Here is a 14,582-nt window from a genome sequence, read left to right as displayed (position 1 = left end):
TGTCAAATCAGTGGCTTTTTGCGGAAATGGCACTGATTTCCAAAAGTAGTTCCTGTACTACTTTTGGTGACCTCGGGTGGTGATTTGTATAGACATCTGTGCAGGAATCCGCACAGATGTTTCTGAAATCACTCCCGAAGTTGGGCTTACATCGGGGTATGAAACCGTGTGAGTTCAGCTAAACTTGCACGATTTCTAACCGATTCCCAAAAGTAGTTCCTGTACTACTTTTAGTGACAATGTGAACTTAGGCTTTAGAGGGTTTTGCATTCTCATAGTTTTGTATGGGATTGTAAAAACCTGTTTGAACCTGCTATAACTGCACTTTTATTCGTTTTGCTTAAAATTCAGATGCTCGCACAGCAAGCCCCCAAGGTTTTACATAAGTGTCCTGGCTGGTCTAAGCATTCCCAATATATTTACTATACGTGTTTGGACTAGCAGGGGCTCATTTTAAGTATGTGTTAGGTTGGGAGTGCAACAAATGGATTGCTGTTAACTTTAACATTACAGAAAAACAATAACAATGTTTCATGTGTAGCTTTGCCTGAAAGTGCCTCTGTTTTGTATCATTTCTGATACTGATGAATTCATAAGTCCCTATTGAAAAGAGCAGTGTTCAGCTTTAATTCCAATTAGTTGGGAGTTCATTAGGTACTTGTATATATTAATGGGTTGTATAAAAAAGCAAGAATACATACTCCCTTCCATGCTGCAGCATTGGTCTGGTATTGCAACTATCTCCCACCAGCTCGGAGCCAGAGAAGTGAGCGATCACATGACCACTGATCGCTTGGCTGTGTCTTCTCAGAGCAGAGAGCAGCTTTGCCTCTCCAGCGCTCTCAGAAGTTTCAGCTCTTAGCCACACCCTGAGAAGCAGAGCCAACTGTCAATCCGACATCTGGGTGGATTCCGACAATATAATCAAAATCCTTCCAGGACCTGGTGCAGCGGCTCTCATTTTAAAAACTCTGATGATAAATCTACCATTTTAAAGTAAATTTTAGATTAACAGGGCAGTTCACAGAAAAATGCAATAAAATAATCATCACACTTACCAGTTTACCAGAAAAAAAAAAAAACATTCTACATCCATTTCACCAGTTTGTATTAAAACAGAGGTTTTTGTTGCACATATTTGCAAATAAATATTCCCAGTAAACTTTCATATGTTAGAGGGAATTTTCAAAAAGGCTGAAGTTCAGGAAGCCTCTGTAATGACAAGCAAGGGTCAATCCCTCTGGCATCTTCTCTTTCATCTTATTTGTGAAATATGTTCAGTTTTGTTAGTAATTGTCAGTTTATAGAGGTTAAATGAATACTTATTTGCATTGTGTGTTGGTTGCCCACAGCCCTTCACTGGTTTTGAATGCCAGCAATTATATAGTGTAAATGGTCTGCAGCTCTCCCTCCTGTTCTAGCAGGCTGATGTTGCGTGGCTTTTACACATTTTTTGACCATTTCAAATTTTTTGTCTGTTTATGAATGTTAAGATTCCCTTGACTCTCTAGAGGAGAGAAAAGTACTCTGCTGCTTTTTATTTAAATGTAGTCTGTGGGTGTCCACTCTTAGAGCGAACACATTCTTTGAATAAATTCTCTTTGGGAAAAGACCAAAGGACTTTCCTGATGACTGCTGAGCTATTTTGACAAGTTTAAAGGTGCAAGTTATTGGATGGGGGGAGTCTGTCTCTCCTGACAGATGCTTTCTGTTGCTCACTCTGAACATTTCTGTGTTGTCTGTGCAGAATGAACAAGCTTTTGAGGAGGTGTTTCAGAATGCCAATTTCCGTTCCTACACCTTTAGAATTCGGGTGAAGTTGGAAACATACAATGTAAGTACGAACTCCAGAGTAAACATTCCTAAATCTGTGCAATTTAAGTGAAGCATATGATGAAAATTGCATAAATTAGAGGTTAACTTTTATCTTAAGTGAAAACCACATAGCAGAATGATCACTAGATGGCAGAGCTGAAGCTATATCCACATTTTAACTTTTCTTGGAGAAAGTGGAACATGGTCCTTTTAGGCCCTTGTTTTGGCTAAAAGTGGTTCTAAAGCCTGAATATTTTTTACTTTAATGCTGCTGTCAGTGATCTGGGAGGGAGGGGGATTTGCTGTCTGTGTTTATAGATACAGAGAGCAAGGCTTGGGAGCAAACCCACATGAGTGCCCCCATAGAAAGCCTCTTTCTATGGGGGCACTTGCCGAAGGGGAGAGCCGGTGGGGGACCCAATAAAAGGAGTATCGTGGCTGCTAAAAGTAGTTAAGTATAAACCTTTTTATTGTTAAAGCATTAGTCATTTTAAGAAATCTTAATTATAAACTCCTCCAAGATGCTTTCTAATTTTGACCCATGTATTCTGTGCCTATACACATTACAAATGTTCATGTATATATGTCAAAAAAATTGAAGGTACAAGTGCTGAGAAAGGAGGCATAGCCCCTGGGACGCAACAGCTTTCCAACTGCAGCAATTAACCACCCCAGCCCCCGAAGGATTCACCCCCTTTCCTGACCAAAGCGTTTTTTGCGTTACGGCACTATGTCGCTTTAGCTGACAATTGCGCAGTCATGCGACGCTGTACACAAACAAAATTGATGTCCTTTTTTTCCCACCAATAGAGCTTTCTTTTGGTGGTATTTGATCACCTCTGCGTTTTTTATTTTTTGCTCCACAAACAAAAAAAGCAGCAATTTTGAAAAAATTCAATATTTTTGACTTTTTGCTATAATAAACATACCCAAAAAATATAAATAAAAACAAATTTCTTCCACAGTTTAGGCCGATATGTATTCTTCTAGATATGTTTGGTAAAAAAAAAAAAAAAAATGCAACAAGTATATATTGATTGGTTTGCGCAAAAGTTATAGCGTCTACAAAATAGGGGATAGATTTAAGGCATTTTTCTTTTTTTTTTTTTTTTTTTTTTTTCTTACTAGTAATGGCGGCGATCTGCGATTTTTATTGTGACTGCGACATCGCGGCGGACAGATCGGACACTTTTGACGCTATTTTGGGACCAGTGACATTTATACAGCGATCAGAGCTAAAAATAGCCACTAATTACTGTATAAATGTCACTGGCAGGAAAGGGGTTAAACACTAGGGGGTGATCAAGGGGTTAACTATGTTCCTTCAGTGTGTTCTAATTGTGGGGGGGATGGGCTCACTACAACATGACAGATCACTGCTCCCGATGACAGGGAGCAGTGATCTGTCATAGGGGATGCCTTGTTTACATAGGCATCTCCCTGTTCTGCCTCTCCTCACCGCAATCGCATGCCTCGCTGGCAAACATCGAGTTTGTGGGACCCGCGCGCCCGCTTTGCGGGAATTTCAAAGGGACGTACTGGTATGCCATTTTGCCAACGTAAATCGTTGTGCGGCGGTCAGCATGTGGTTAAGGCATCGCCTAAAGTTGGAATTGTTTTGAAATGCTTGTACCCTCCCATGTTTTTGGCTCTTGGTGGTAATAGACTAGGCATTTGCGCCCTCCTTTTGTCTTTACTGATTGTGTCTGGAGTTTCTGCGCTTGATGAGGGCAGCATTGGTGCATAGAGAGAGAGAGTGTGTGTGTGTGTGTGTGTGTGTGTGCGCGCGCACACACACACACTAAAGCCTCAGATTGCGAGTAACGCAGTTTACAAGTGTTTTGCAATACGAGCCGTATTTTTTAATCCTGACTCCATTTGCAAGCGTTGTATTCAAGCCTCTGGGGTGTGCAGTACCACATGTGACCAGAGGTGCGAGTGATGCTCAGAGACACTCCATTTGTGAGTCTCCGGCGCCCCCACCTCTGGCCACATGCAGTACTGCATACGCTAGCAGTGACACTGTAACGAATTATCTGAGTTTCCATTGATTCCTATGGGGAAACTCGCTTTGATATACGAGTACTTTGGATTACAAGCATTCTTCTGGAATGGATTATGCTTGTAATCCAAGGTACTACTGTATATAACAGTGGTTCTCAACCTTCTAGTGCCGTGACCCCTTGATAAAATTTCCCAAGTTGTGTGGATCCCTAACCTTAAAATTATTTTCGTAGCGTGGGTTGTCAGCACCCAAGGCAAGACAAGTAATTTGCGCCCCTAACCCTCAGACATATAGAGCTCCTTAGTCCCTTCCACTCCTACAGTATTAAAACCCCTTATGGTACATTTTAGGATGTACCACTCTTTCTCTCTGTTCTCCTTTCTTTCCCTTTTATCGCTCTGTCCTCATTTCTTGGGTTTTTCGTTTTTTCCCCCCATCCCTCTCTCTAGCCGTCTTTCTTGTTCTTTCTCTTATTCTTTCTCTCCCTTTTTTCCTTGTTCCTCCCCCTTATCTCTCCCTTCCATGTATTGTCTATTTTTATTCCTTCTCTTACCCCTTGGTGGGGGAATGGGATGAGTGGCAGTGCTGGGGGGAGTTCTGATCAGCCAAATTAGGTGCTCTTGATCAAGGTCATCTGCTGATCTGAGAACTGTAGTGGGGACTTTTAATGCCAACTAGACTCACAGGTAGTTTTACTCACTGTGTCTCCAGCTTCACAGTGCCTTGTAGCAGTGACACCTATGTCGAAATCGGGAGATGGGGTCTCCTCCAGCCCATTCCAAATCTCACATTCCTCACCGGTCAGCTCACATCAAGTCTCTGCCCCCAGCCATGCCGTGAATTGAATGAGCGGCTGTGGAGAGGCTGAGTTGCCGGCCGTGAGCTCCAGGGACAGCCCTGCTGGGCGGCTGCAAAAAGGCTGGGGAGAGCGGTGCGGGCTTCAGGAACAGCCCAGGATTTGGTGACCCCTGGCAAATCATCATTCGACCCCCAGGTTGAGAACCACTGGTATATAATATGTCTCTTGTGCGCTATAATATAAATATATAAAAATTGAAACCTAACTAGTTTCACTGTAATTTTAGCTTTTCCATGTCCCGTGACATTGAAAGCAAAAAAGCAACTATGCCTGGACATCAGGAGAAGAGATCACCTGCTCTCACTGTGCATGCTAGAACAAAATAGTCTTCATCATGCAATGGTTATTGTAACTGGTGTGGTGTATGAAATTTGGTGCGTTTGTGGCCAATTTCAAAGTGTGCCTGTCAGTCTTTTGGCTACTTCAACGTTGCTGCAAACTGCTCATTTACATGACCTGCCAATCATTTCAGTCAGGTTGGAAAGGGCATGACAGTCCAGGAATACCCCGTCTATCAGTCAAGATAAAATGTCATTGTGGGTGGGACAGACCAGAAGTCTCCTGGCCTGTCACTTAAATTGGGCAGTGTGTGAGTGGGTGGAGCAGACTAAAGCCGGGTACACCCATAACCTGTCGGCTCCGGTCAGCTACACTGTACTAACCATGCGAGGTTAGTCCAGAGATCTCCCCTGCTGAGCCGTTGTGTTCTGACACGGGGTGGCCCCCTCGCCAGAACACTCCAAATGGCGATCTCTGCTATTGGCTGGGAGCAATGATCGGGAGTAGGTTTACTGCTGGTTTTCCAGCATGCACATCTGACAGAAACAGGCCAGACCGACATACACACGGGCAGAATGTCAGCCAGTGTTTTTTGTACCGGCAAATTTCTCCTGACGTTCCGCCTTTTTGATACGGGGCTTTCCGATATAATGATGCTGCTGTTAGAAATAATCTGCAATGGAGAAGTTGCACAACTGGTGCCCCGGGGAAGCAGGAGACACAGCAGCCACCAAACTTATACAGGAAGTTAGGAAAAGTGAGTCCTAGAAATGCCGCATTCAATATCCGAATATTCGTTGGCTGCTGCTTTTACTTGCAAAAATACCATAATGGAAATTTATGCCTGCAGTTTAGTTTTAGAAGAACTGCAGTCTGCTCACATAATTTGTAATAAAACATCTTTGCCATTCTGCAGTTTCCCTCCAACCACTTTGCATATTATTTTATATATACTGTGGTTCTGTACTTGCCAAATATGCTGCATAAATCTCCCTCCACTGAGTCTGTCTGCAACTATTTTAACTGTGGGCATCTGAAGCTGCTGCCTGTTCACTTCCTGGATTTACACAGAGGCACACCTCCAGCTCTGCAGCTCTCATTGGCCCTCTTATGCCCCGTACACACGGTCGGACTTTGTTCGGAAATTCCGACAACAAAATCCTAGGATTTTTTCCGACGGATGTTGGCTCAAACTTGTCTTGCATACACACGGTCACACAAGTTGTCGGAAAATCCGATCGTTCTGAACGCGGTGACGTAAAACACGTACGTCGAGACTATAAACGGGGCAGTGGCCAATAGCTTTCATCTCTTTATTTATTCTGAGCATGCGTGGCACTTTGTCCGTCGGATTTGTGTACACACGATCGGAATTTCCAACAACGGATTTTGTCGTCGGAAAATTTTATCTCCTGCTCTCCAACTTTGTGTGTCGGAAAATCCGATGGAAAATGTCCGATGGAGCCTACACACGGTCGGAATTTCCGACAACACGCTCCGATCGGACATTTTCCATCGGAAAATCCGACCGTGTGTACGGGGCATTATGACTCATCATCTCTTCTCCCCACACACACACACGCATGTCGTCATAAGCCTAGGCTTTCTACCACACAAGAAATGGGAAGTGGGCTGTATAAGATATTTACTGGCAGAAAAAATGTTTTACTATAAAAACGAGCAGAAGATTTAATAGATGGAAAGTTGAAAAAAATTACTGAAGGTCTGCTTTAAGATCAATCTCGTTTTGTCATAAAAAAAATATTTATGAATATGCAAGTATAACATATGAATTGTTCCATACCTGCTATGTAATCATATACATTTTTTTTTTTTTTTCTGTCAGGTGGAACATATAGGAGCACACATATATCTCATAAGCCTTTCTGCCACTTGACAGAATAAAACAAAAATCCCTACTTAAATATTTAACAATGGCTGTTTAATAAATCCGTAATTCATAATGGATTTATTTGATATGGCAACATCCATTCTTATTTGAGGCCTGCTCATTAGAATGAGTAATGTTGAGCATGACTTTGAACATGTAATGTCCTTGTATCGCAAAATGGTTAAACCTCCCATACAAATGAATTCCAAGAAAGGCCACCTAACAGCAAAGCGTTCCAGCTTCTTGTTCCTTGTACATGTGTGGGTTGAGCCTAATGTTCCAACTTGCTGCAAGTTACAAATATGTGTCAGAATTACCCAGTTGTTTTTATGCTGGCGTCCAAGATTTATTTTAATTACGTTCATGTGAAGTACCACCTACTCCAATACTTTTAGAAAGAAAGCTGTTTAGGTGGGATTATATGAACTACCACAGTTGGCTTGTCTACATAGCAGTGACTAGTATTTTGGCTCAGTGCTCCAGATCTTGAAATGAATCGGTGCTTGTCTGAGCTTCTGTTGCATTTGAATTACAAAGCTGAAGCTCAATATAAAAATGATTCTTATTTATTTGTACGCAGAAGCTTCTTGGGTATTAGTGGTTAAAAAGGGATATTAAGCCCAAAAACTATGTCTTATATTGCAGCTTACTAATTGTTCGATGTAGTGGCTGCATTTGTTTTCTATTTTATTAGCTTACTTAAACTAACCAAGCTGTCCATAGTAGCAGAGGGTTGAAGCAAACCATTTACCACTGACAGTGGTGCTTGCAATAGTCAGCTTTTATTAATTTATGGAAATCCATCATCCCAAAGGGTTAAAAAAAAACAAAAACTGCTGTAACTGCCTAAAATGTGTGTTCAGCTTCAATTTGTTAGTAAACTCCATCTAAATCTGCTAGTCTAACACTTGACACCCCCCCCCCGGACTAACAATGCTGTTGTCCAAAGGCGGCTGCCTTAAAGTGTCGCTAAACCAACACCAAAAAAAACTATCAATAAATCCTATATTACATGCTGTTCATATTTGGTCACTGAGGTTCGTTTTTTGTATTCTACAAAAAAACCTGGCTGATCCTGTTGATCTCCACCTTCTGTTCATGTCCCCAATTCAGCTAGGGATTTTGCAGCTGTGGTGGCAACTCTGCACTTGCTCAGTGTGCAGTGAGTTTCTGTGTTGAGCTAGAGAGTCACACATGGTGTATACACAGTGGTAAATGTCAGGGGAGGGGCATGACCCAGACCCAGCCCGTGACTGGCAGAAATACGCCCATACCATGTTGTTGCCCAAAAATAATAAAGATTTGATTTTAAATATATTTGGATGCCAATTTAAAATAATTTGATCATATTTATTTTTACTCTGTATTTCAAAGGCTGTTTTTCTTTATTTTGAACATGTGACCAGCAGCAGGGTTAAGCTCCCCTGCTTATGTTTCCCTGCAGACAGGCTGGGAAAGAGCTGGGTCACGTGACAGCTGTATATCATTTAGGAAAAAGGTACTTGGATGATTTAATAAAAAAATAATTACAGTCCCATCATCCACATACAGAAATATAAGGGATAATGTCAATTAAACAGTGTGTGTTTAGTATCACTTTAAATACATCATCCAGAAAACAGATAACCTTAAACAGGAAGTGTTACTGGCTGGATCACCAGGTGAAATAACGCAGAAAAGCTTAAAAAAACAAAACAAATGCAGTCCTTGCATCCAACGATCGTTAAGGTGCAATATATTATTATTATATTTTTTTTTTTTTTTTTGGCACAATACCAATTTAATTAGTAAGAAAGTAGCCGAAAATAAAAAAGCAAGTTAGTTTCCCTATTCAAAAAGCCAATCCACAATAGAATTCATGTACATAGGTGTCAAACTAGGAAGCATTTGTGTTACCTGGCCTTGCTTTTGAGATGGTTATAATTTGGTTTGACGTGTTTCTAAATTTACATTGATTTGTAAAAACGAAATTCATATGCAAGCAAATGCCCATGTATACACGTCCTTGCTTCTGTGACCATTTGAGATGGCAATAGACATCAATTCTCTGGAGGAAAACTATGGAGATGTAAGTGGAGGGAGTTTGTGGGGTGGGAGGATTTTAGATGCATTCTGGGTCATCCTAACCACTATGCAGGAAAGTAGTAGCAGTATAGAAGCAGTTAGAGGTTACAAACATACCATGCAATCACAATACAGATACCTCCAAATCCAAGCTCTTTTCAGTGGTGGTAAATCACTTTTAGGTCTCTTTCAGACATGCTGATCCATGTTCGATCGCTTCGCTGAGGGTTTTTGACAGGCAGTGGGGAGGTGTTATAAAGCCACCTCACCACCTGATTTAAAGTGATGGTTACCCCTTGCATATACCTGGTGAAGTGACTGGCCTCAGTAAGGCCTGGTTTACACCTATGCATTTAGTGCTTTTTGCAGATTTGCCCTACAGAACGTGTTCCATAGGAAACCATGTTAAATGGACTGTAGTGCATTTCTGCAAAATGTAAAAAAGCACTAAAAATGAATAGGTGTGAACCAGGTCGTAATGCATAAAGATGTAACACGTCCTGCTACATAGGTTGTACCTGTTAATCTGCAGTCTTCTCTACACCTGTTTAAAGTCCATAATTTATAAAGTTTTTCTAAGTTCAGAAAAAAGGGGACGGAGAGCTGAAATTACACTCTGCAGAGCTCAGTGAGGAGAGTTATGAGAGCTGTTTGGAGGGAAGAGACACAACCCCCTTCACACATGAACAGAACTGATGCTGTAAGTCAGCTCGAGGTCCTTCCCCTGTCACTTTTTTTTTTTTTTTTTTTCTCTGGGAAAATGTCAGGAAAACTTGTCAAATGTTTTACGCTGAAAGCAAAGGAATGAAATCGCAGACAGAAATTACACTTACCTTACACTAGAGACAAGTACACACTATAGAGAGATATGCTTTGTTCATATTTCATGTCTGAGGTTTACAACCACTTTAAAGTTATTGTAAAGGTTATTATTTTTTTTTTTTTTTGTTTTTTTTTTTTAATAACTTATCATACCTCCACTGTGCAGCTCATTTTGTACAAAGTGGCCCCAACGCCGTCTTCTGGGGTACCCTGGCGGCTCCTCCCCACATCAGATAACTCCCTAGGAGAAGCGCTCTCCCGAGGAGGGTTACCTTGTGGGCGCGCTCCCGAGTCCAGCATTCGGTGGCTATAACTGCCTAATGTATGACTCGCACCTGCATCATTGGGTTTTATTGACAGCAGCGGGAGGCAATGGCTGCGCTGCTATCAATCTATATAATCAAGAGAAGAGAACCCCCGGCAGAGAGACAGCACGTCCCTGCCGGGTCAGGTTCCAGGGCTCAAAAAAGTAATAACTCGATGGGCAAGTTTGACAAGCGGTACCACCTGTTAAACTCTGCACCCAGAGTTAAAAATGCTAACTCAGGCACCCATTTTTAACTTCTGACTGCTCGTCTGAAAGAGCACTTTAGGGGCTTGGATTTGGTGGTATTTGTTTTATGGTTGCTATCAGCCTTGTAACCTTCTCCTGATCTTATAAATGGCACATGTAGGGGCATACTACTTTGTAACACATGACCTCTACTAGTAAGCTGATGGTCACTGTGGAGTCCCTAAGGCCCCTTTCACACTGGGGCGGTGGGGGCGTCGGCGGTAAAACAGCGCTATTTTTAGCGCTGTTTTACCGTCGTTTTTGCGGCGGTATTCGGCCGCTAGCGGTGCGATTTTAACCCCCGCTGGCGGCTGAAAGGGGGTTAAAACCGCTCCTACAGCGCGGCTATAGCCGCGGTATAGCCGCGCTGTCCCATTGATTTCAATGGGCAGGAGCGGTTTAGGAGCGGTGAACACACCGCTCTAAAGTTGCGGCTGACAGGACTTTTTTTTACCGTCCTGCCAGCGCACCGCTTCAGTGTGAAAGCCCTCGGGCTTTCACACTGAACAAACAGCGGAGGCTGTTTAGGGGCGTTTTGCAGGCGGTATTTTTAGCGCAATAACGCCTGCAAACCGCCCCAGTGTGACAGGGGCCTTATAGAGGTACATGACTAACCAGAGCTTGGGAATGATTAGTATAATGCATTTTATTCCTCAGAATTACCTTTACAATATCAATTCATGTACTACATTCAGTCAAACATCTTCATTTAACAGAGGCACCGCAAAATCTTTAATATTTAAAAGATACAATGCAATTATTTAAATTGGTCTCTACTTTAGTTTCAGTGTAGTAAAGAGTATAATGCATCTTGCAGTGCTTAGAAATAGTTACTGCGCACCTTTTGCTTTCAATCATTTTTATTGAAAACAATCAAAAGTATAAAAGTAAGCAAAATAAAGTATATCAAGGAAAAAACTTCAGATATGAAAAATCTGGATGTTAAAGGCATTTACATGAACATTATAAAAAACAAGATCTGTTGCGCTTAATATGATGTAAAATAAAAGCTGCTGACACAAAAAATTGCTGGGTACAATTAAGGAGATATTAGTAGGAATTGAGCAGCGCTAGAAAATAAGTCTAAATGTCCCCATGAAGGTAAAAATAACAATAGCTGAACAAAGTCCTCTTCATCAGAAGAAAGTGGTGACACTCTGTTTAGCGGGATCCATAATGAAAGGACACTCAGAAAGGAGATGTAAACACCATCACCAACACCCAAACAAACTGACCCTTACCATCAGTGTATGGGTTATACACGTGTGTAGAAAACAGATAGCGAGAGGCAATCTTCTTGGGATAGACCAACAATCCTCCAGTGGAGTAGCATAAACATATTCCTTTCCCTCTAAACTAAATGGAAGGCTTTAGGTCTCCTCCTTGTGACAGGATTAAGAGCCAGGTATAGTCCAGTGGGTATATGCGCCTCAAGAATTGTGGTATATGGGGAGTAAAGAGAGAGCGCTCATTGCGCAAATTCCATCAAAAAGGATAATTTATTGTATAAAAAGTAAGTCACTCACATTTCGTAAGAAGGTACAAGGCAGTATGAAGCGTCCATCGCTTCTAACCACAAAGATGGCCGCCGTGTCACCATCAAACCGCGTCCTGCGTCACCAGTCTCTAGTCGCCCAAAGCCTTCCATTTACTTTTTATACAATAAATTCTCCTTTTTGATGGCATTTACGCAATGAGCGTTTTCTCTTTACTCCCCATATACCACCATTCTTGAGGCGTATATACCCACTGGACTATACCTGGCTCTTTATCCTATCACAAGGAGGAGACCTAAAGCCTTCCATTTAGTTTAGAGGGAAAGGAATATGTTTATGCTACTCCACTGGAGGATCGTTGGTCTATCCCAGGAAGATTGCCTCTCGCTATCTGTTTTCTACACACGTGTATAACCCATACACTGATGGTAAGGGTCAGTTTGTTTGGGTGTTGGTGATGGTGCTTACATCTCCTTTCTGAGTGTCCTTTCATCATGGATCCCGCTAAACAGAGTGTCACCACTTCCTTCTGATGGAAGAGGACTTTGTTCAGCTATTGTTATTTTTACCTTAATGGGGACATTTAGACTAATTTTCTAGCGCTGCATCACTCCTAATACATGAGCATTATAACCAAGGCATTCTAAGTTACAGACAGAATATTCACGCCAAAACTTGGCCTACTGCAGGATGACACAGAGGGATGAGTAAGGTTAAATGTGTCCAAAACTATACATGAAAGAGTAAAACAACTGCAGGTGAACAATGAACCTAAAAAAAAAAAAAAACAAACAAAAGTGCAGCGCTCAATGGGACCAGTAGTAAAGAACTATTGCTGATTATATAATCAATAAAGTTCATTTATTGGGTGCATGCTGAGATTTGAAATTAAAAAACAACTGTCAATGAAAAAGATGATAAAATTATTAAACTTCATAAGCACAACTCATTATCATGGTTGAAGTAATTCGAAAATTTGTATATACGATACCATCATGACTTCCAGATGACAAGGGGTTAATGTCAGCAAGTGTGCTCCAAGCTCCGATCCTAATTGTCAGACCCAATGGCTCAATGTGCAGGGAGAAAAATAAAGGTGGAGAGACACAGCTCTCTAAGATGCACTTAGTGGCTGTATTCCGGATATCAGACTCGCTGTGATCCAGGAGGTGTATCGTAGATAGCGCCTCTGAACGACCTCGGTCAAGCTGGCTGGAAACTGGCGTGCTGAAGTGCGCTCTAGATGGCGCGCACTGAATCCGGGAGACGGGGTCAGGGCCGGAAACGATGAGTACCAGGAAGCTAGGCGGATTGCAAGCTCAAAGTAACCGTGGTGACTGTGACATAGATACTAATTTTCAGATTACTTCAACCATGATAATGAGTTGTGCTTATGAAGTCTTAGAGCCCTCGCACACTAGGGCGGGGGGCGGCGTCGGCGGTAAAACGCCGCTATTATTAGCGGCGTTTTACCGTCGGTATGCGGCCACTAGCGGGGTGGTTTTACCCCCCGCTAGCGGCCGAGAAAGGGTTAAATACCACCGCAAAGCGCCTCTGCAGAGGCGCTTTGCCGGCGGTATAGCCGCGCCGTCCCATTGATTTCAATGGGCAGGAGCGGTAAGGGAGCGGTATACACACCGCTCCGAAGATGCTGCTAGCAGGACTTTTTTTACCGTCCTGCCAGCGCATCGCTCCAGTGTGCAAGCCCTCGGGGCTTGCACACTGGAATGAAAGCAGCGGCACTTTCGGGGCGGTTTGCAGGCGCTATTATTAGTGCAATAGCGCCTGCAAACCGCCCCAGTGTGCAAGGGCTCTAATAATTTTATCTCATTTTTTTCATTGGCAGTTTTTAATTTCAAATCTCAGCATGCATCCAATAAATGAACTTTCTTGATTATACCATCAGCAATAGTTCTTTACTACTGGTCCCATTGAGCGCTGCATTTTTGTTGTCTACTTTTCTTCCAGAAGTTTGCAGCTGTACTGGTGTCCAGCTATTCCTTGCATAATTATGTCATGACAAAAGTTTCTAATGACTGACAGTTTTAGCGCTTTAGAACTTTTTGTTTTCTGAACAATGAACCTCGAATGTGTGTCTGTTCATTTGGGGTTTGAATTGACCCCAACCATCCTTAATAAATACACTGGGATTTCAAAGGAACTAGGAAGATATCAGATAGTCTATCCCCATACATACATATCTGCAGTAGGCTAGGGAATATGGAACTTCCCAGGGCAGTCAAAGCCCCCATGGGAAAAGGCCTCAGTGTTTTGAGGAGTAACGCCACTAAAACGAACGAAAGAGAAAACAAGCGGAGAGGATAAGAAGATGGAGAAGAAAGCTAAAAGAGGAACAGAGTTAACTGCATCCAACAGGAGTTTCCCTCCAGACCTATGGCTGTTATAAGCTTAGTAGTATCGGGGAGATCTTCATATGGATAGCCGAAGGCTCCCACACAGGATCAAATATCTGCACCGAGTCCAGTAAGCTGCTTACCATCAGTTCTTGTGACATGATCCACAAAATTTTCCTCTTTGCTACTGTTCGAGATGCCGTGAGTTGTTTCCAAGCTTGGCTTATGGTCATTTTGGCCCCCAGTAGGATAAAGCAGTGGTCGTCAACCCTGTCCTCAGGGCCAATTAACAGGCCAGGTTTTATGTATTACCTTGGGGAGATGCAGACTAGAATACTGTAATCACTGAGCCGCAAATTATATCACCTGTGATGTATTTCAGTTATCTTGCAAACCTGGCCTGTTAGTGGGCCCTGAGGACAGGGTTGATGACCACTGGGATAA

General features: G+C 42.3%; 1 protein-coding gene across 2 annotated transcripts in view; it reads left to right on the top strand.

Annotated features, from left to right (window-relative positions):
- RPA1 (replication protein A1) overlaps window positions 1-14,582 on the top strand; it is a 150,899-nt gene that overhangs the window by 119,942 nt on the left and 16,375 nt on the right. For both annotated transcript variants that reach the window (XM_073616621.1, XM_073616620.1), the window contains one exon: window positions 1,748-1,834. In XM_073616621.1, the coding sequence (XP_073472722.1) occupies window positions 1,748-1,834 (87 nt within the window). The remainder of the gene's footprint in view (window positions 1-1,747; window positions 1,835-14,582) is intronic.

Source organism: Aquarana catesbeiana, linkage group LG02, assembly GCF_042186555.1.
Source record: "Aquarana catesbeiana isolate 2022-GZ linkage group LG02, ASM4218655v1, whole genome shotgun sequence".
Taxonomy (NCBI): Eukaryota; Metazoa; Chordata; class Amphibia; order Anura; family Ranidae; genus Aquarana; species Aquarana catesbeiana.
The sequence above is the reverse complement of the archived record's forward strand: the minus strand, read 5'-3'. Positions and strand labels throughout refer to the sequence as shown.